Raw genomic sequence first — 21,789 nt, 5'->3', positions numbered from 1 at the left:
CCCTGACATGAAAAATCAGCCGTCACTAAATAGAGCAGTGTTTTTCCATAAAACCAGTTTTTTACAGTAAATAAAAGTAACTGGAGCATGGTAGTCATTTGTGTAATCTATCCACTCTGCTTATTATTATTACTATCCTACTCTTCTCTCTTTGTGTGGCATAATATGATATATGCAGGGTTCAGATTCCCTTTGTGCATTACAATGTGACTTTGATGACGATAAGAAAAGGAAACAAATGAAATTTGAAGGAGAAGGTATAACATTACTTTGCTAAACTTCCTTTGATCTGTGTTTGTGTTGGAGTTTGATAATTCCCTAATGTGCCATATGATTCTGTATCATTAATTAATGAGAGCTCAATAGGACCTCCAGGGAATAACATGAAATCTTAGGCGCTGATCCGTCACACCAACACCTCGCCTACTTGCGAGCGTCTCCCCTTTAAGGTGATATAGAGGAGATTTGAGAGTAGGGTTCGTTAAGGGGCTCATTATGTTTCTGATGACAGATTAAGAAACAGATCAATATAAGCAGGTCAAACATGACGATGCATGCATGTTGAGATGTCAAATGAAGGAGAGAGATGTAAGAAATTAGGTGGGCGGTGCTGGTAATGCAAAAGCACTGGAGCAATGAAATAATGATGAGCACGTCTAGAGACCAGCTTGTGTTACCTCCTGCGCCGGTTAAACACACTAAGTAAGGAGAATAGTAAGATGGAGAGTGACAGACTTTAACTTCAAGACGGACTTCTTAAACAGTAAGATCATTTATTTGTGATGAATTAATGCAACGTAGATAGAGACTAATATATGTATTTACATGTGGTCAGGGGATCCATTTTTTCAGATTATTACATGTTTTTACATTATTACATTTCCCTAGAAAGAAAATCGTTTATTTTAAGAACAAATTAACAAAAAAAAACACACAAAATGTTTGTATTCGTATGTATTATGCCTTGGCTTGAGACTGGACGTTGGCTTGAGAAGCTTCTAATCTTGCCAGAGACCTTTTTCAAAGTTGTGTTTTGCAGAATTTCAATGGAGATTTATTTTGTTAAAAATCACAAGAAATTAATTTGATTATGTGTATATCTTTGGACTGAGCGATAACATAGAAAGCTAAAGCACGGTTGATTTTCATCTTTTATACAAATTAAATGTAACAGAGATAAATCTGTAGTAATAAGAGGTTTTCTTGATAGTCTTGAAATGTTTTGAGTGAAAACTCAATATATTCTCAATCCTATTTTTTCACCACTAACAGAAGTCTGATCTAAAAAAAATCAGGTTGCTGAAGATGACGAGGTGTCGGAAGGGACCGGTGTTGCGAGCAGCGATGACCTCAGCAGGAGTTGGACATACGAGTGGACTCTAGGCCAACGTCTGAGCCCACAGGAGGAACAAGATCTTGTTGACATTCAATGCAGGTGACTGGATCCTGGACTCTGACCTAGCAAGAATAATTCAACCATCATTGGATATAGTTATTGTGTAAATTTAAACAGATGTCATAGTAATGTGTGCTCTAAGGCAACTGAGCAAGGTTTTTTTGTTAAGTCTTTATGTACTAGTTCCAACAAATGTTCTCTAACAACAGCTTCATTAGAAATGATTTTCAGTTAAGTTTTTATACAATCATACACTTCCAAATGTGTCCAAAATATTTGCTGTTATTATAGAAACTGTTAAGCCATTCTAAGCTGATCAAAGAAGATGTTTTCAGAGTAGGAGAAAAGTTCTTTTTGCAGACAGTTTATAAACCATCAAAAATTAACTGTTGTTTCCTGATCTATTTATCTGCCTTTGAAAAGTCCAGTTCGCATAAGCAGTGTGATTCTCCTGAGCTGAGCAACACCCGCAACTTAGAGAGGAACAGAGAGGCTCACAAAGACATGACCCGCCTGGACCCTTCTCCTCATCGAGGCCTTGAGAGCTACAGGATGGACGAGAGGAGCGGCAGACAGAGGTCAAGGCGACCTTCAGGTCTGTTAGAGCTCATATAAATGTGACAATAAAAAATCTGTCTCAAGCACAGCAAGAACATTAATGTGGTGAAATCCTTGTGTTAGTGTGCAGAGGAGTCAGGAACCAGGAGAGCGGCTACTTCTCTCCCGATAGAAGAGCTCAAGGTGAGCCGAATACGGAGGAGGTCAGTAAGAAGCCTCATCGTTACTTCGAGAGAGGACATCCGCTTCCCTGCAACTATGTTCCCGAGCCAAAGGCGACCGTTCCGTTCAGGACGGTGAATCTTGGTGTTCCGTCCCAGCGGAGGAACCGGGACACCTACATGCTAGAAAGCTGGAGAAGTGAATCCCCGCAGAGATACACCTGCCACTCCAATTTTAGACAAGGAACTGACTCTGAGAGAAACTCTCCGACCCGTCACAGCTTGGTCAGTCCGGAACGATTCAAGTCAGCTGATAACCAGAGATGGAGTTCCCTTCCTAGAGGTCATAGCCGGTCACAGGTCTCCTCACACATCCCATCACATGCTGCATCTCGACACACATCCGGCAGGTCTAGTCCCTGTAGACGCAGCTCTGTGTGCTCTCGCACCATTTCACCTGTAAGAGTCATTTCATCGCGCAAGCATTCAGCCAGCCTTCAAAGTGGAGGATTTGATCGGAGAAGACCCAGCGAAGCCTCTAACAAGCACAGTCTAGACTCTGAGAAGCTGTACAGGAATTTAGAGTCACTCTCCCGGCACTCCTCCTCATCTATTCAGCAAAATTCCTATAAGGAATCTTATCTGTCCCCCCATAGCCCCGGATCAGCCGCCAACAGTCTTGCTAACACTAGCTTTCATAACGGTCTGGAAGATTCACAGTTAAGGAATGTCTATTCATCGTGCATCCAAAGCCCACAGAGGGAAGTGTGCTCCAGAAACAGCCATCTCAGCCCATCTCCGGGGTCCTGGCCGGGCTCTTCCCCCTCCATGGTGATGCTCTCCCCCTCGGGTGGTTCCTCCCTGTCAAGGCAAGGTCTGGACTTCCAAGGAGCTGAGAGTTCACCAACAAATGTTTATAGCGTGGAAGGAGATGAAGTCAATAAAACAAATCATCTCGGTACTGAGAGAAGCCGAAGCGTGCGGCGAGGCATGGAGGCCATACTGCTCTCTGAAGCCAAGAAGACCCCAATGGATGTGGAGGAGGTAATTGTATAATCCCTCTTAATGTTTTCCTAAATGTTTGCTATACTGTATCGTAAATGCCATATAATGCCGTATATATGGGGGTTGTCTGTCTTTCTGGGTTGCACAGGTGGTGGGAGGGGCAAGCGTGATAGACTATTAACTGCTGCCATAACTTGGTGCCCATGGCCGGTGTGAAGGGCTTTGAGACAGCAGATCCAAGGGTTGTCCAAAATAAAATAATATAAATAGAATTCCATGTTAAGTCTCAAAGTGTAATTATCTACCGTTTGCCTAAGACCTGTCCTATGAAAAAACAAAACAAAAAATAATGTTCAAAAACATTTTAAGCATGCTTCTTCCTGTTTGTCGGCCCTCTGTCAGCCAGGGATGTGTCTGGAAGACTACATTATGCTGGCAGATATTCCAAAAATCCAGCTCGAGTCTGAAGAAAGGCTGCCAGACTTCAGACAGAGGAACCAGAGTCCCAGTCCCTGTCGAGATCAGAGACTTTATTCACAACAGTACGAGAGATAGAGCAGTTTTACTGTGTGTGCACAGATATCTGAAAGTCATTCTCTCTTCTGAAGGTATCAAGATGAAGTGGACACTCTTGCGTTTACAGTTGAATCCCCTGACAGAGGGAGAGGACGGGAGAGAGGAAGAGATCGTAGGGAGAGGTATAGGGATTTGGGAAATGGACCACCTTCCCAACAGCAGTCGCTAACTTCTGTTCACACTCAGGTACAATTGAGAACTTAAATTAATGCAAATAAAAGCATTGTTATTATGAAGTGTTTTGGCTCATTCACAGGGTTCTGACAAAGTAAACTTGAAACACAGATCGTCAAAATCTGAAGGTCCACAGAACCAGGTATGATGAGCAATCTCTCTCAGCATTTGAATCGTGATCGCAATCGAGCCGGGGAATAACAAAATGCACTGAACCATAGGAGTTAAGGCGAGAAGCTTTTAAACAATTTCCCGAAGGAGACCTCCTGAAGGATCAATAAAGTTTTACCTTACCTTTTAGAAATAAAAATCCAGAAAGCAGAATACAGGAGACGGAGCAAACTAAAAAGAGAAAAAACCTATTTAGAACAGAAAATGTTGACAGGGTCACTTGGTACTTCCCACAGGACTGTGCAAGGAGTGATTAGGGTAAGAGCCAAATCTGTTTAGGGGACAAGGAAACACAAGGAATAAAACAGGAAGAGGACTAACAAAATAATAGTCAAGGAAGAAGCTAAACCAGAAACTGACAACAAGAGAAACTGTTTTGTTTTGTAAACACATGTACATGTAGTATGTGGCAACTGTGTAAAAGGAGCCGCAACAACATTGCACTAACACTGTTTTGACACAATATTTTCATTCTCACGTTTAAAGCCTAAGTAATGTTTAAATCTTGTTTCCTTCATCTCTTTCGGGTGTGATTCTGCAAATGATGTAAGTGTTAAAAGTTGCTGATGCTCTCTTAAGTTGCACGTCCTTCTTGTTACTGTGTGTTCTTTTTTTGTGCACCTAAAATCAAGTCCTGAGTGACAAGGATCTAGAGTAGATGACATTTAATAATAATTAATTAATTTGAATTAAACAAAAAAAGTCTGAAAAATACTTTTGTGACTCTATGATGTTAAAAATATATTTCTGGTTCTTTATTTGAAACACTATTATTTATTTATTTTTGCCTCTTTCCAATGTATATATAATAGTATTCTTTTAACGTTTCTAACTTAGTTTCCTCTTTTACAAACATTTCTACTCAGAGTTGTTGTTTGTTTGTCAAAACACAGTCAAGTCAGGAGCAGACATCTGTACAAATGTGTGTTCTGATTCTTTGACACTCTGTTTTTAGATGAATGAAGGGGTGGATGTCATGGCTGGATGAACACGGAAAGGTAAAAACCACAGAACTTTATGTGTATGTTTATGGTATATTTCTTCTCTTAACACATGCTGCTGTATCTTCAGTGGAGGAAACGCTGGTTTGTCCTGACACACACCTGCCTCAAGTACTACAGGGATTCTGAGGAGGTAAAAGATTTGAAATGTTCTGAGTTTCAACAATATTCTGCTAGTATGTCTTCATCTACTTGACTCTTAGTTAGATGATCCAGAGGGAGAGATCAGCCTCACTTCCTGTGTCACGGTGTCAGATTGTGACGTGGAGAAGAACTATGGATTTCAGATACACGTATTTAACATCCTCGTCTATTGATTCATTTTCATCAGATCACCTTTTGCTGCTTTACATGTTCATGTCACACTGTGTGTGTATGTGTGCGCGTGTGTGCGTGTGTGTATGCGTGTGTATGTGTGTGTGTGAGTGTGTGTGTGTGTCTCCATCAGACAAAGACGGCAGTGTTCACTCTTTGTGTGATGACCTCTAGAATTCGGAGGAACTGGATAAAGTTACTTCAGCAGGCGATGCGGAACAACACATAGTAAGTCTGATTTTACACTCATGAGCTGCAGCTAACATGTGTGCAGGCGATGCGTGATATACTGAGGCCCATAAACAAATAAGTTTCTCCACACTGCAAACCATTTGATTAACCTTATAGGTGCTGCCACTGCCACCTGTTAGCTCTAACTACAGAGAAAATAACTACCTAATTAATGTGGCTGTAATTAAGCTAATTAAGTTAGGCTGGTAAGATGGGTCAGGTCGATCTTCACATCCTTCTTTCACAGAGTTCGTAAGAGTCCTCCAAAAAAATCATAGCACTTAAGAGGTTATTTGATAGATAGATAGATAGATAGATAGATAGATAGATAAGTCTTAATCTTAGCGAATCAGGGAAATCCGGCCATTAAAGAATGTGTTGGCCACCTACAAAATATAAAGTAAGTAAAACTAATTATAAACAGAATAGGTGTTTGGGCTGAAGAATGATATCAACTGTGTTTCCTTAACAAAACCGTTACGACAATAAGTACAGTAGAAATAATTTTTTCATTATATTTTGTATTTTTATGATGTTTTTCTCAAGTTCGCATCAAATTCTGAGCTCCGCTTAAACGATCGTATCAGGATCAGTTAAATGAACTACAAGTGACAAGAGCAATTTTTCATATGGCCTTGTGGGTCAATTTACATCCCATCCCTGATCTAGGCTGAAAAATGCAGCAGAAGTTAAAAGGGTGGTCTGTTAGCAGAAAACCTTCTCTCCCATCTCGCCACTGATGTGTAACAGAATCCTCCGCCACTGCCCCTCGTTCTCCACAGCCAATCAGAAAGCAGCAGTGGGAAAGAGGAGCTACTTTCTCGGGGTCCGTTGTCATATCAACCTCCTTCTGGCAGCACCTACACTGACTCTGGCTCTGAACTCACAAGGTCCAATAGAGCAGGTGCATGCGTCCACCAGGCTGAAAATCAAAGTGCTGACATAGACCCAGACTTTTTCTCGTCCACACAAAGAGGGGACGGGGAGGGCTGGGACAAAGACCAAGTGAAGCGATTGGAGGAGAGGAACAGGTGGTTCGAAGACGGCGTCCCTTTCAGTGAGATGGGCAGCAGGTGGGACTCGATGGAGCTTAAGAAGGGGAGTGTTCCTGTGCCTGTAATTGAAACCATGGACTCCGAGGTCACCAGGAAGTGGAATGAATTAGAGAGCCTGTCATTTAGCAGCATGAGTGCACAGTCTATAATTGGGCCCCAAACCTATAAGTCATGCGTATCACAGGAATCTTTCATGAAATCTCAGACAAGACCTGAGGAGCCAAAACCGTTTGTTCCTGGAGCAAACACGAGTCCTTTGAGCTCCAAAAACACTGTAAAGAACTTTGACACTATCCAAGTTCTGCAGGAAGCGGTAAGAAGAAAATGTCACTGACAAGTGAGCACATTTCTAAAACAGAATATTTTTCTTCAGGAGCAAGACCAGAACATCAGAAGTGTGGCCATGGTGAAAGAGGTTGACAGTCCATGTGGACCAGAGGCCCCCTGCAGGGCAAAGTTAAATGCCATGATGGATGCCCATAACAAAGCGATGCAGGAGCTACAGGAAAAACATGCAGAGGAAATCAAAAAACTGGAGGAGGCCAGAGACAAGAAGTTACTGCAGGAGAGTCAGGCTGCCACTCAAGGTTAAAGTCATGTACATTCTGTGGTGCAGCTAACACATGAACATACAGCCCAATGGTGCACAGGGGTCTATGAAGAAGATAGAAACAATCTGACAGAAGACAATATACAATGCAATACATTAAACACAGCGTAGTATAGCAAGTAACATACAGTAAAAAGAGAAGCAAATTTTCCCTCACACCTCTTCATTTTCTCTGGTTTCCAACCAATATTTTAATTGAGTACTTAATGCATGAAAAAATAAAATAATCTCCAGTGATCGTCAACTTTTAATTTGTAAACTTACAATAGTCAGCTAGATGAGAATTGATTATCTCTTGACATGAGTAGTGAAACGCAAAGAAAAGGGGTCACCAACCTTCTCAGTACCACCAGCTTCACCAAGAGTTATGACACTCTAGAGCACATGTGTCAAACCGGTCCAGTAAAGGGCCGGGGTGGTGTAGGTTTTTGTTCCAACCAGTCAAGCACATAAAGTTGAACCAATCAGGCGTCTGAAGACAGTAATCAATTAATTGTCAGTCAGGTGTTGCTTGTTTAAGCCGACACCTGATTGGTTAACTCATGTGTGCTTGACTGGTTGGAACAACAACCTGCACCGTCTCGGCCCTTTTCTGGACCAGTTTGACACCCCTGCTCTAGAGTCTAGACTACAGCTGATTTTATATTTAACTTTACATGATAGAATGATGCTGATAGACTCCAACCATTTTGTTGGTTCAGAAACGGTATGGTTTGACCCAGCTCTGGTTTGAAGCCAGTATGACTTCTTCTCTCGTCACTGAAACTTGTGATCATGTTGTCGGACTGAAGCTGGATTCATTTTCTTTGCTTCTTCTGAAAATACATCAATTGATTCCAGCTATCCAGTCACTTCAAGCAGCTCACAGGGCAGAGCTAGAGAGGGAGGTGGAAAAGGCCAAATGGCTGGCAGGAGGCTCTGCACTTGTGGGAACAACCTACGTCAGTCATATGTAAGAACTCATCATCTGTTTGCAGGCCTTTCCTCACTGCACCGTCGTCAGCTCTCGCTTCTTTCTCCGTGTGTTTGCGTACCAGGGCAGGTATGAAAGTGCAACACAAGGAGGCAGAAGAGCTGTTGGAACAATATTCTCAAACCAGCCTAGAGCGGAGCTGCAGTCAGGAGAGCAGCAGAACCAGAGGAAGTGAGCTTGAACCAATGAAGCGAGAGCTGGAACAGCTACGAAGAGAAAACCAGGTTCACCCTTGGCTTCATTTCTAATAGACATTTGATAAAAGAGCCAGTTATAGATCCAGAGCAAGTGATTGTTAAGTATGAAGTGAAATGAAAATATAATTTTTTCTTCAGGACCTGAAGGTCAAGCTAGCAGAGGAAATCAGTCGCATGAAATATATTATCACAGGGCAAAGATCAGATGTGGGATCGCGCGGCAATAACCAGCATTCTGCGTCCGACATGAAGGTATAAATCATTTGTTGCTAGTTAACACTTGATTATAAAAGGTGTGTTTGTATCTCTGTGAGCAGGTTAATTAAAATTGGGTTATACAAAGAGAGACGGCTTTACTCATTCAAAATAAACTCAAGTCCTGTTTATTCAACATTACAGTTATAGTTTTGTTTACATTTTGTTTTACTTTTAAGGGCCTTCAATGAGTCACATGTCTGTTTAAAGGGTAACTAATGGGTTGATTTAAGCTGATTTGTGTCGATTTGTCTCTTAAATTGATTTTGGACCTCTATTGTACTCATCAGTATGTGTATTTTCGAAAAAAAAAAGTATTTTAATTGTTTGTTTTTCAGGACATAAAATCTAATTTAGACAAACCACACCTACTGGGTCACGCATGGTTTTTATAAACAAAGCTGTGATTACAGCTGGCAGGAGGAGTGAAGCCCATTATTTTTTATTTTGCATCATAATGGGCTTCACTCTCAAAACCTCACATCAGGTTTCAGTCGGCCGAGAACTTTATAAAGTAATGACATCAAAACATCATCATGATGAGCGACGTACTGCATCTTGGAGATTTTAACATTTCAAACATGTTAGAAAACCAGGCGAGTTGGGTTTTAAAGAAACACGAGGTAGTTTAAAGTTGAAGTTGATTTGGCGGCGCCAGTGGACTAAAGCGGTAGTGTTTCCTTTTTAGGATGAAGGAAGACCACATTTCCCATGAGGCCTAGCGCATAGCGTCGTAAAATGGCATTTGTTTCCAGACTTCCTGGGACGATGTTGAAAAGACGAGATTATTCAAGTTAACATACGATTTTGTACCATATTACGCTACCTCCCCTCCCCCGTCAGCAAGTTTAGAGCCTTAAACTACTAAAATAAACGTTTGCCATCAACCCTGCACAATTATCACTAATATACAGTTCTGTCTCTCAGTTCAAGCAATATTATTTTAAATACTTTCTTTACATTGTATTGTTTCCTCTACTGTTATAATTCTAATAATAGTTGTTATAATGAGGATTCTATGTGGAGAATTAGACAAACACTTACTACTAAAATGACTCTATATGAGTTTATTATCAGACATTTCTGAATTACTAAAATGCAATCCTGTATGTCCTTGATATTATAGTTCAATATGATTCTGATTATTTAATATCATTTGTTTTTTAAATTTCTACCATAACATTACTGTCTTTTGTTTTATCAGGAATTTGCTGTCCAAGACTCCACCTCTTCTCTAAATTTGAGCCCCATACACTAGTGTTGGCAGATATTGATGCTTCTGCACAAACTGTGAAGAATCGACCACACCTGGAGAGACTGTAATGTGGACAAACCTCCGAGACCTGCGTCAGTAACTAAGACATCAGAAGTTGTGCTGCTAATAGAAAAGGCTGTGTCGTGATTCTTGTACATTGTGTCTTATTGGATCCTATCGTGTTTTTTTTCCGTTTTGTTCTACCTTTCAGCAGAAGTCAGGTACATGGCAAAACAAGACAAACTTTTATTTAAACACCCTTTTTCACGGTTTTCAAAATGCAAACACTTTATCACATTCAAATGGTTATTATGCATTTATAGAAACAGACATCTTGGATTCTCAGCATTGACTTTGGAAATGCCTTCACAATGTTTCTCATCCTCATCTGGAGAGTCATGCCGCTCTTCTTCCTCTACAACGCTTAGAGAATGATGGTGCAGATAGTACAGGTTCATATGGATTTGTTGTTCATCATTCACACATTACACGTTTCACAAGCGACATCCAGCCACACCTTAAAAAAAGGACTTTTGTGAAAAAACCCCAAGGGGAAGGATGTACGACACCATCACTCGTAGATTTTCAAGTCACACTGTTATGATGACATGTTCTTGATTTGGCATGGTTACTATTTTTCTTTTATTTACAAAATAATATATTCCTAGTTATTTTCATAAATAAAGTATTGCAAGATCGTTTTTTTTACCAATACAACTTCAAAAAAATCCATTTGTATTATTATATTTAAAATGATTAGTAAGTGGATATAACTGAGCAAAGTTTTTTCACTTTTCTAGAATTTATATATACAATATATTTGAATTCATATTAAAACGTTAATAGTTTACAAAAATTCAACTTGATTTTCATGTTCAGCAGGTCTTGAACTAGAAGTGAGCAACATGTCATGTACATTTGTAGTTTTTTGTGTTCCAGGGTTCCCACTCATCCTAAAATGTTTGATAGTGGCAGTGAAAGTGACGTAGTGTCAATCAATGTATTATCACAAAATTATATATACATATTTTCATGATTCAATTATTTCGGTTAAAAATAGTGACAATCCTAAATGTAACAAGGTAGAATAAGGAGTCAGTTAAAATTGAAAATATTTTTTAAACATCCAGAATTTCTTTGGTTTTGGACATCTTGATAATGCATAAATAGTCCAATTTAATAATCACTTATGGCCCAAAGAATTATAATCCACCCATCGAGCCATTTCCCATAATTCTAATGAAAAACAGTCAAATTCAAAACACAATACAACTTAATGCTTGATATCAATCAACACATTTGACACGTTTTTTTTCTCTAGAGTATTTTATTTGTATTAAGTCATATGTTAAAGCAGCACATGCGATAAGAGTGAAGACGCAGCTCTTAACAAGGGCTGGCCATCACAGGATGACATATTCCATATATATTTATTAAATTGAAAATATGATAAACAGCAGAAGAGGCTGATTGGGGAATGACTTCAGAAATATTCCACCTCCGCCAGGCATCCTTATTCCAGACCATCTGCTTCTACTTGTATTGCAAAGGATTCTGTTGAGAAAGAAAAACACACTACTTTTATCCACCAATACTGCATTCTTACGACAACAGACACACCCATTCCATAAACATACAATTGTATAAACAAGGCGTGGACACATACCGTTCATGATGGCGTCAGTTCAGTCGTCATCGTCGTCATCCTCAGGGACAAAGATTTCATGCTCCTCTAAGATAGCTGCAAAGTTCTTGCTTATCAGAGTGCCGATGTACAAGAATGGCACAACCACCGCCGTCATGCGGATCAAACCAAAGGGTGTCTGGAGGAAAACACAGAAAATTATGTTTAAAATCAAAGAGGTAGAAGAAAAACATGCAAGGTTCGTTATAATCTGGAATATGTAACATCAGGATATGAATATAAATATAGAAATGACAATGAGCACCTGGTAAAATTCCACAAATTACGTCTATTTAACCAAATATGTGAAACCATTTTATTTGTATAACAAAGTCAAGGGGCAAGAGTGGATAATTGGATATTAGTGCGTGAAAACATGAAGACACAATATTAAAATTATTAATGTGTTAAAGCACGTTTTCCAAGTTATTCTGGAATTCCGTGTAAATATCCGGACACATGCCACGACAGCCTTTTATCAGCAGTTCGACACTGCTGATCAGAAAACTAAAATGTAGATATATGATGCATGTAACAGGAGATGAGGGTGGTAGTAGTAGTATGCTGATATACAACAAATGTTATCTGGAATCAAAGAATTTAAATACTTCCTGGATAGAATATAAACATGTTCTTACTGGCTTACATGCTTTCCACACCAGAAATACTTCAATCAGATAGGCCAACTCTCCTGCCACTCAACCACAACCTCCCGCCTACTTGCTGGAGAGCGCTCCTTATCGTTAAACCGAGTGAAACACCTACTTTATCTGGCTTCGGCAGAACCGCACCGGAGGAAGTAGATGTTGCATTCCGAACTGGATTCTTCCGCGATATGTTCGACGTCTTTAAGACAGGATTTCGGTTTAATAAAGTGGAAATACGGAGGCGGAACAGCCCGGTCGCCATTTTCAACAAATATGTGCCAGTGAAGGGGAGGAGCTTGACCCACTGTAAAAGTAGGCGTGGCCATCGTTGGCTCACCGTTGATGCAGTACTAAAAACATTCGTTTTATTATCGAGAATGTATACATTTATTATTTTACTATAATATTGTTGATGGTAAATCGGAATAGAGTTAAGTGGAAGGAAAGTGACACATGTATAATTGTTTTTTTTAATTTTTTTATTGTTATAATAAAAAACATTATTTTTTTATATACATAAATGTTTTTGTATTAATAGATGTAAAGCTTTTTACGGATCCGCGGTTACGTTACCTAAATAAAGTGCATCTATCTATATCTCCATTAACATTAAAAGAAGCTCCGAATATATCATTTCCGCGTTTGTGTTCTCGTCACGTTATATTTTAAAGGCGAGCGTGACGTCACCAACGTTCACTGCAGCACTGTCGCCGCCCCTCGCCTGAGTGAGGCGCTACCGCACCTCGGTCGGAAGGGGAAGTAGACGTGCGAAAGAAAAAGAGCTTGAAAAACTTTTAAGATAACCGTCTCGAAATAGAGATCGATGCCATGCTTCAAACTAAGTCCATCACAAGGATATTTATGAGCGAATGAAACCGCTTGAGTTAACAGGTTCAGTCTGTCAATTCTTTGCTGACCCGGATATTCGAGGCAATTTAAACAAGTCTACCGGCCTCAGCTTGACTTCAACATACTTCGTTACTTTTAACGTCTTCATTCATTGTAAATTTAATCGATTTTTGACGGGGTCGATTACGGTGGAGCTCGGTGAAGACGAGCCTGCATGTGTTTGACTTTAGCGGGCGAGGAGTCACACGCTGCGATCGGCACACAAACATGTCGGCCCAGGCACAGATGCGAGCAATGCTGGATCAGCTCATGGGGACGGGGAGAGATGGTACGTACCCGCGGACACACTGCGGTCCAAGGCGAGGTTGGGCTGGAAGTATCGCGACGTACGTGTTTGTGTTGTTCCTGGAAGTAGCCGACATGCTAGGAAGCGGCAGCGTGTGATGCTAAGAGCTAGCTGACATGAGGATAACCAGCGGGTTAGCTACCTGTTGTCGCTGAGTTGGAGTTTAAAATAACGTTGACTCTGTTTTTGATAAAGTTTCTCTAGAAGTTTGTGGATTTGATAATGACTTGTAGAATCAAACGCATGACTCATCACAACCTGGGTACAGTTTAATTATATTCTTCTTTTTTTTTCAGGTGATTCCATGAGGCAAAGAATAAAATTTTCAGATGATCGAGTCTGCAAAAGTCACCTTCTAGATTCATGTCCTCATGACATATTATCTGGCACTGTAAGTATATTTTATATACAGTATGACATTGTGGGTGATTAATTTTCTACTGGGACAGCACTTAAGGCATGGCTGACATTTGAAACTAGCTATACAATTGATGGGATTTTTGAAAATGTACTGTAATGTATACATTCAATAAAATGACACAGTAGACTCTTGCTTGTGTATATATTCTATCTATCTATTCATCTATCGATTGCAGTTTTGGTAAATACACTAGAAACCAGTCATAAAACCAATACAATTTAATTAAGTCTTTTTCATTCTAAGTTATAATGTGACATTTGAGTCCGTCTTGACTTTTTTCAAATATGAAAGCTTTTTTTTTTTTATTGTTTTTTTTAGAGAATGGACCTGGGAGAGTGTTCCAAAGTACATGACCTGGCCCTCAGAGCTGACTATGAAATTGCTTCCAAGGAACAGGAATACTTCTTTGAGCTTGATGTAAGTAACACCAGTGACGGCAGAAGAACTAGCTTAACCTCATGTTTTTCCACTATGGTTTAGTTCATCCAAAATTCAAACTCAACTCACTTTCTACTCATCCTCGTGTTGACTAAGGGTTGGGATTATGTTCAGTGTAATCCGTTCCTTGTAAGAGGAAAAGGCAAAACTGTATGTTCATTTTAATAAAGCGACTGCAGTCCAGGGATGCATTTCCTCCAAAAAGCAGTTAACAACATCTATAGACCATTATATGGCTCATCTGTAATGTCCATCTTGTAGTGAAGCCTCCACGAAAACAATTGTTCATGAGGGTGAGTAGAAGATGAGTGAGGTTTGAATGGAAGATTTCTTTCTTCTTGATAGCAGCAGGCTTAATGCCCTGCAGTTTTGCTCATTGGTACTAAAGTGACATTAATCATGTTTTTAATATTTCCATGTATTGATCAGGCAGCCGAACACCTTCAGTCTTTTATTGCCGACTGTGATCGAAGAACTGAGCTGGCAAAAAAACGACTGGCTGATACGCAAGATGAGATCAGTGCAGAAGTAACTGCCAAGGTAATCTATTCTCTGAAAGTATATCATTAATATTTGAATTGTCTTTCCGCATTTTCCTGTCCTGTCCATGTGAGCCTCCCCCATCTTATCTTGGTCATCCTCTCTACTCCAACCAACCCTCTTCATTAAGGCACAGCTATGAACCTCATTCTATATCCATAAATTCCATGTTCTCTTTTTTTCCTCTCCATGGGATCTGTTCCTCGTTTCTTTTCTGGTCACTTTTAATCGATCACCAAAAAGATAAATCTGGTCTAAATGATTGGTGTGAAAGGATGAACGATGATTTATATCTTTACATTTCTCTTCTGACCATCAGGCCGAACGAGTACATGAACTTAATGAAGAGATTGGAAAACTGCTTGCTCGAGCAGAGCAGCTTGGAAGTGAGGGAAATGTTGATGAGGCCCAGCAGCTGCTTGAAAAGGTTGAGAAGACCCGGGCCATGAAAAAGGAAGCCGAGGTCAGAAAACTAATTCTACAGAAAGAAAGCATAGGCTGATCTAAACACCCACCCCTCTGTTCTTCTGCTCATGGATGTTGTCTGACAGGATGTTTATAGGAACTCAATGCCGGCCTCGAGCTTTCAACAGCAAAAACTTCGGGTGTGTGAGGTGTGCTCGGCATACCTGGGTCTCCATGACAACGACCGTCGTCTAGCTGACCACTTTGGAGGAAAACTTCACCTGGGCTTCATTGAAATCAGAGAGAAACTAGAAAAATTAAGGGTAATCAATTGATGGAACTTCCACAAATATTATATAAGACACTTTTGTTGCGATCAATACAGCTTCAACTTTTAGTTGACCTTTGAATTTTCGATACAGAAAGCTGTAATTGAAAAACAAGAAAAAATGAGGACCAGACGGCGTGAGGAACGTGAAAGAGGAGATGAACGAGAGAGACAGTGGGAGGTGGAGCGAGAACGAGAGAAGGAACGAGAAAGGGGGGAACGAGAGAGAAGAAGGTGACGTAGAATGCAATTCGAAAGTCTTCATCATCAAAGTAATTGTTTTTAATTATTCGTTGGTTATTTTATTTTCTATATCAGGTCCAGATCCCGAAGTGCAGAGCGTCACAGGTAAGCCTTGACAATAAGTCACATTTTCATTGCCATCCCAATCTATTGGCTTGAACTATTGGAACACACACATTTTAACCTCATCCTTCAATTCCTTTTGATTGAAATATTTACATTATAAAGTGTACTTAAGCCCCGCCCACTGGAAAAGCTATGTTTTTATAAAGATGAAATCTCGTTTACAGCAACCACACTTGCTCTGTTCTGATTGGTAAAGATTCAAAGTTTGTCACAGGGTGGCATCAACCAGGCAGTTGCCACCTCAAAGGAAATCATTGTATAAACAAAGCGGGATGTGATTTCAGCTGGCTGGACGAATAAAGCTCATTATTATCATTGTGGACTTCGCTCTCTGTAGCCTTTTGTTTGTCGATATTTCAGACGGGGAAGAACTTTATAATGTATTAACATGAAAACATCATCATGATGAAGGACTTGCAGCATCTTGGAGATACTTTTTATACTTCCACATTCAAAACATGAGGGTGAGGAAAGTTGGGGTTTTCTCATTAGTCGCCCTAAAAGTTGTGGAGTTGTCGGGAGACACCAAGGTTACTTGTGAAACTCATTTTCTTTCATCATGATGTCGACACAGGGGCGATGAAGGCAGTTCATCCAGCCATCGATCAAGACGTCACCGATCCTCCCGCTCCAGAGAAGAAGGTGCAGATCGAGATAGAGAACGGAAACACAGACACAAGGACGGACATCGTTCACGCTCTCATTCCCACAGGCACAGGCGAAAGAGGTTTGGTTCCTCATAAGTCTCACTCCAGAGTTTAGAATTGTTTTAATTTTATGTCTCTCTGTTGCGTTCCATAAATGGTAAACATTGCGAGCTGATGCATGTGTCTCCATTTCTCTACACTTTTTCTGGATGATTCTGGAATAGCATATAAAAAACGTTTGTATTTTATTACAATGTTAAATGACTATAAAATGCTATAAACTGTTGGCACCACTACTCGGTTAATAGGACTACAGATAATTTATTAGTTAGTTAATTAGTTATAGAATAAAATTAACCTATTATTGTGTCTATGTGCTCAAATTCTTTAAATGTTCTAAGAAAACCCTGCTTTGGCTTTCAGATCCTCCAGAGAGAGATCGTCTCACACCCGTGAAAGAGGTGAAAAAGAGGGCTCACCGTCTGCTGGGCCTGTAGAAGGGGGTGAAGGGCTGCGTAATGACAAGGTGCAGCATGGAGACTGGGAGGATAGGGAGAGATCCACCTCCCCGGACAGGACCATGGGCAAAGAACGAGACAGATCCCTGTCGTACGAGAGGGAAAGACGCTCCAGCTCAGAAGAACGAGAGTCCGGAGAGATATGAATGGGATGAAAACGACAGCATGTGGGCATCTTTGAAATCACTTTGGATATATTACTAAAGATGTAGAGCGAAGGCCGGTGTGTAGCTTTGAATGTGACTACTTTGTAAAAGTCTTCTTAATAAAATGTCAATGAGCAGTATTGACTTGAGCGGTTGTGGAGGAAGGGGGGGGGGTGTTGCTGGTGATCAGGCTTTCATACTATTTCTGGTGAGATGACAAAAGGTTGTTAAATAAGTCACATTTCTAAAGAGAAGTTACTGTTCTCCATTACTTTAATGACAAACTTGATATACTTGCATTAAAACTAGGAGACTTTCGCTGTTGGGTTACTCTGATCTACAACACAAGTCCACCAAATGTTTCAACCACATCATGTTTTGACTTCAAATCTTCAAGCCAACTGTTTCAAACGTGAGGCTGGAACAGAGCCTTAAACTCGGCCATCTTCAACGCACCTTTATTAACATAAATGTGGGTCACACAGATCATGTACACAATTCTGAAGTGATACTGTTAATACTTGATGGTGTTGAATTTACTGTGCCATCAGTGAATAAAATATCTGCTTTTAATAAGGTTTACTTCCCTCTTGTTGTTTTAGTAACTATTTTACTAATGTAGTAGCAATCTATTCAATCAATTTATTTCACTACTTTTATACTGTATATCTGATAAAACCAGCCTCTTATCAGGAATTGAAAATTTGTCAACCCTTTTGTAATGGTCACATTTAAATATTGTGTGGTTTGTAGTGTTGCTGTCTGTACCCCAGTTAAAAAATAGTTTGAATTCATGCTGACTGGTATGATTATAAATGTCCCTTGAAGAACCGAGAGCAACAATGTTGTTTCAGGATTAAGTATTCTCTCGATCAGTGGCGGCTGGCCCATAGAGGGCGCTAGGGCGCCGCCCTCCCTCAGATTTGTCTGTTTTTTTTCTTACCTTTTTTTTTATATTTTATTTTATTCTTTTTTAGTTTAAAAATAATCAACGGCGTATCCGTCTGTATGTCTTTTTAGAATTTTTTTTGCAGTGCCTTCACATTTCTTATGAACTCTTCTATTACTAATTAAGTAAATTCCACTAATCTCCTTTACTTCTATTTTAAGATACTTTATTGAATAAAAATGAATAATTCGTATAAGAAACCTTACTACAAGTGCAATTAACGTAATCGCCTGTGGGGGGCACTATTTTGCAGTAATGTTTTCGTTACGGGATGACGTCAGGCGCACGTTTGGAAAAGCAGCGCGGGAACTGGTAAACCGTGTGTAAACTTCCTGGTGTCCTTACGTTCCAGAAGTCGATAATATTAACGTTTACTGAAAACCGCTATCAATATGTCGTTATTAAAACCCTTTAGCAAACTACCTGCGCTGAATTCCGCCACTGTTTTGGTAAGTTTTTGAAGAATTCATCATTACTTTATTGTCCATATACCGTTTTAAACTTGTATAACTGTTAACATATTTCTTCAAAATAATAATTACTACTACTTCCAATGATGTTACTTCATTATTTATCAACCATGTGTGAATAATTGATAATATGTTTTAAATGATGATAATACAACCAATTATAGTTCGTATGTTAGTAAAGGAACACGTGAGAAATATTTAAAATAACGTAATGTTTAGATGTGGATATCTGTTTTAATTGGCATTCATTAGAAATGTGTATATATATATATATATATATATGTCGTACATATTATGAAGGTAAAACCGATTGTGTATTAGAATGATAGCTCACATTATCAAGAGTATTTATTTGCAGATCTAAACCACCATTGTTTGTGTTTGGACCATGTGTTTTTCTAACAGCTGGTAGAAAATGAGGAGAAGTTTCAGCAGAAATTGGCCAATATTCTGGTAGAGGAGAGTTCGTTCACAGTGAATGTGTGAGTAGTGTCTCTCATCCTCTATACTCACCCTGTGTTTGTGGTAACTGCTCACTACTAAACTGAGCTGGATATTGAAGGTAGTTTTCTTAGGGATTCTAAGCGTAATTTAATTGTATTGTGTGTGTCAAGGAGGCTGGCCAAGCTACTGCCTCTGCCTATGGAGAACGAGGAGGGTCGTCCACGGATTGACCTGGTTGTTTTTATCATCAACCTCACGTCAGAGCTCAGGTACTAACAACACGCCTTTTATATTAATGTTCGGGATTTTAGAAGCATATATTCAAAGTGTGCAAGGTTTTTCTTAGTTATTGTAGTTTATGTTGTTAGACATGAGAGTCTAATGTCAAGCAAACATTAACATCCGAAGAACCATTTAGAGTAGTTATCATTAAAACAATGAAGGCGTATTGCAGTGTTTTTATATTCATGATTATAAGTTGGATGTTGGAAAGCAGTTTTTATATTTAAATAAACATTGTATTTGTTTGTTGTCCTTGCATCTTGCTGAAAATAAAACAGACCTTTCATTCACTCATTAAAAATAAATCTAAGAACGACTTAAATTAAATGGGTATTATTTGTTCAAATACTGTTAACAAATAATACCCATTTAACTATTAATCACATTATTACCTTCTCCCCTCCAAAATGGAGATCATCATGGCAAGAGCGGCATTGAAGGAGGTGTAAGTGCCGCAGTTAAAATGGAAAAACTGACTTTTTATCATTTTTCTGCAGTATTCATTCTGCAGAATCCTCCCTGAAGTATTTAGACACGGGATACTTCCTTGGTAAAGTATGCTTCATGGTCACAAATGGTAGGTAGACCTGCTCACATCTACCATCATTATTTAGTAATTGATTGTTTGTTTTCAGTGCGTAAGTGTTATTAGATGTGCAATTGAACGTTAGTGGTTGTTGTTTCGTATTTGATATAATTCACATTATGTGTATTTAGGATTTGCAGGCTTGTTTTTTTAAATTCACTTTGTGAAACAATGTGTTCTACCCTGAAATAGGAAATATGTATGTATGTGTTCACAATCATTACTTCAGATTATGCTAAATAATGAAATATAGAGTTTTTCAGCTCTGATGTGTAAAATCCGCTAAATCAATACAGAGATGACAGCATTAGAAAATGTCTGCTATGCAATTCTCTTAAAATATAAACCCCCAAAAATTCAGGCTTATTCAAAATATCAACATTGTGTGTGATTGTGGTTACTGGTGGAACTACCTGGAGTGGTAACTAACAATTGCATCTGCTCTGTTCTTCCACTTTACACATGCCTCAATGGTCTCTTATTTTCCATGTGTTCCTGCAGCTCGCAGTGTTTCCGTGCCCTCAGAACGAGTGGACGCAGTCAGAAAAGTGGCAAAATCACACAACAGTGCTCTACTCTTTGCAGAGGATCAGGTTTGTGCCAGTTTAAATGGTACCTGTTCAGAGCCAGCATGTGTTTCATACTCTCCTGCAGACATCAGATGGTGTGGCCAATGCTGCGGGAAGGCTTCTCAACATCCTGAAGGTGGCTGCTGGTTTGGTTCCCATGACTACAGCTCTTTACCTGTCTAACCTGACTCAATGAACCGTCGGAAGACAGCAACATTTCTGGCCACTGACTCTTTTATTTATACATTTATTTATGTTTTTTTGGATATGCTGTTTTGTTTGTAGTTGTATCATTAAACCATTATATTATTATTAAACCTTTACCCCTTTATTGTTTTATTTTCTAACTGTCTGCCAACAGTATCACCCAGTAGTACGTTACATCTTGAGAACAAAGTTACCATAAACTCGCTATGATCAGAGAGGTTATCCTTGTCGTGGTTCCTCTGGGATGCCTTGTATATTTTCAGTCATGTACAACAGAGATGCCGCCAGTGACCAGATCAACGACACATTTTGGCGATCATATATGTTGGATGAAGATCCCGATATTCTTCAGAAAATTAAGTTGGTTTGTCAGGAGAAGGAACTCCGGACGTTTTTAAAGATCAGACATGCTATAAAAAACTTTTTGTTTTCTAGTGAACAAACTAAAACTATGAACTTAAATATTATCTGTGGAATTATTTTGAAATTGCTAACCATCTTAAGCAAATTGACCCTATTCTCTGAGTTCTGAAAGCAGACTTTGGCTTCTTAATAGAATTAAGAATTAGAATAAGCACATACTTACAAACTTCATACATTTGTCTGTGAAGGTTCTCATTCATCCAGGTCATGGTTTTCCAAGTGGTTCCAAATTGAGTACTGAGTTCTAAGAAGACGTTACAGCTCTTGTCCGAGAAGTTTCTTCCGTTCCAAATGAGCTGGGGTCATATATAAACAAGGCACGTGTACATGCTAACATGATATATACAGTGTGATCCAAAAAAACAGTCCCTGACTTACAATAGGTCTCATTACTTCTATTCAAGAAATGCACAGATATGGGGGCCATCTCATCCATATGTTGTAGCATGAAGAAGAAACATCTTCAGACATGAAAAACTAGTTAGAACCAACGTTGCATTTAGTTCCCAAATATTAAATGTTGGAGTCGGTTTTTTGGGAGGTACAAATTGAAGCTCTGCCCCTTGCCTTGTTTTATTAATGATTCAT

The 21,789-nt window shown here is 39.4% G+C and overlaps 5 protein-coding genes across 9 annotated transcripts in view; 4 read left to right on the top strand and 1 right to left on the bottom strand.

The window, feature by feature from the left end:
• LOC148088708 (uncharacterized) overlaps positions 1–4,393 on the top strand; it is a 38,911-nt gene extending 34,518 nt beyond the window's left edge. Inside the window, exons 1-7 of one of the 3 annotated variants that reach the window (XM_087798968.1) lie at positions 661–763; positions 1,296–1,435; positions 1,820–1,991; positions 2,078–3,159; positions 3,523–3,662; positions 3,729–3,882; positions 3,953–4,393. In XM_087798968.1, the coding sequence (XP_087655094.1) occupies positions 1,430–1,435; positions 1,820–1,991; positions 2,078–3,159; positions 3,523–3,662; positions 3,729–3,882; positions 3,953–4,018 (1,620 nt within the window). In that variant the 5' untranslated portion in view covers positions 661–763; positions 1,296–1,429 and the 3' untranslated portion in view covers positions 4,019–4,393. Of the gene's footprint in view, positions 1–660; positions 764–1,295; positions 1,436–1,819; positions 1,992–2,077; positions 3,160–3,522; positions 3,663–3,728; positions 3,883–3,952 lie in introns of those variants that run through there. The other 2 variants (XM_087798975.1, XM_087798959.1) reach the window with 2 other exon arrangements.
• Positions 4,394–5,000: 607 nt separating this feature from the next.
• On the top strand, positions 5,001–10,088 carry LOC148088707 (myosin phosphatase Rho-interacting protein-like). Of its 3 annotated transcripts, XM_087798986.1 has the most exons (10): positions 5,001–5,039; positions 5,113–5,175; positions 5,246–5,335; positions 5,491–5,585; positions 6,371–6,956; positions 7,017–7,230; positions 8,094–8,205; positions 8,291–8,450; positions 8,562–8,675; positions 9,883–10,088. In XM_087798986.1, the coding sequence occupies exons 1-10, from the start codon at positions 5,001–5,003 to the stop codon at positions 9,934–9,936; spliced, it is 1,527 nt and encodes a 508-aa protein (XP_087655112.1). In that variant the 3' UTR covers positions 9,937–10,088. The 3 variants fall into 3 exon arrangements, with proteins under 3 accessions (XP_087655112.1, XP_087655120.1, XP_087655129.1); XM_087798994.1 differs by lacking the exon at positions 5,001–5,039 and having other exon boundaries at positions 5,129–5,175; positions 5,220–5,585; XM_087799003.1 differs by lacking the exon at positions 5,001–5,039 and having other exon boundaries at positions 5,138–5,175; positions 5,250–5,585.
• Positions 10,089–11,240: 1,152 nt separating this feature from the next.
• LOC148088706 (essential MCU regulator, mitochondrial-like) lies at positions 11,241–12,559 on the bottom strand. The gene is made up of 3 exons (XM_087799027.1): positions 12,383–12,559; positions 11,600–11,756; positions 11,241–11,487 (listed from the first exon to the last, which is right to left on the bottom strand). Exons 1-2 carry the CDS (start codon positions 12,524–12,526, stop codon positions 11,619–11,621), a joined length of 282 nt encoding a protein of 93 aa, XP_087655153.1. The 5' UTR covers positions 12,527–12,559; the 3' UTR covers positions 11,241–11,487; positions 11,600–11,618.
• A 394-nt stretch (positions 12,560–12,953) lies between these two features.
• Positions 12,954–17,411, top strand: LOC148088705 (putative RNA-binding protein Luc7-like 1). Its single transcript, XM_087799015.1, has 10 exons — positions 12,954–13,441; positions 13,756–13,850; positions 14,199–14,297; positions 14,748–14,858; positions 15,178–15,321; positions 15,410–15,586; positions 15,686–15,825; positions 15,910–15,939; positions 16,535–16,687; positions 17,031–17,411. The coding sequence occupies exons 1-10, from the start codon at positions 13,381–13,383 to the stop codon at positions 17,269–17,271; spliced, it is 1,251 nt and encodes a 416-aa protein (XP_087655141.1). The 5' UTR covers positions 12,954–13,380; the 3' UTR covers positions 17,272–17,411.
• Positions 17,412–18,544: 1,133 nt separating this feature from the next.
• cenpm (centromere protein M) lies at positions 18,545–20,894 on the top strand. Its single transcript, XM_087813130.1, has 6 exons — positions 18,545–18,669; positions 19,096–19,172; positions 19,305–19,403; positions 19,914–19,993; positions 20,504–20,595; positions 20,657–20,894. The coding sequence occupies exons 1-6, from the start codon at positions 18,613–18,615 to the stop codon at positions 20,765–20,767; spliced, it is 516 nt and encodes a 171-aa protein (XP_087669256.1). The 5' UTR covers positions 18,545–18,612; the 3' UTR covers positions 20,768–20,894.
• The last annotated feature ends 895 nt before the right edge of the window (positions 20,895–21,789 follow it).

This window comes from Callionymus lyra, chromosome 1 (assembly GCF_982586985.1).
Source record: "Callionymus lyra chromosome 1, fCalLyr1.hap1.1, whole genome shotgun sequence".
Taxonomy (NCBI): Eukaryota; Metazoa; Chordata; class Actinopteri; order Syngnathiformes; family Callionymidae; genus Callionymus; species Callionymus lyra.
This window is presented reverse-complemented; position numbering and strand designations above follow the sequence as displayed.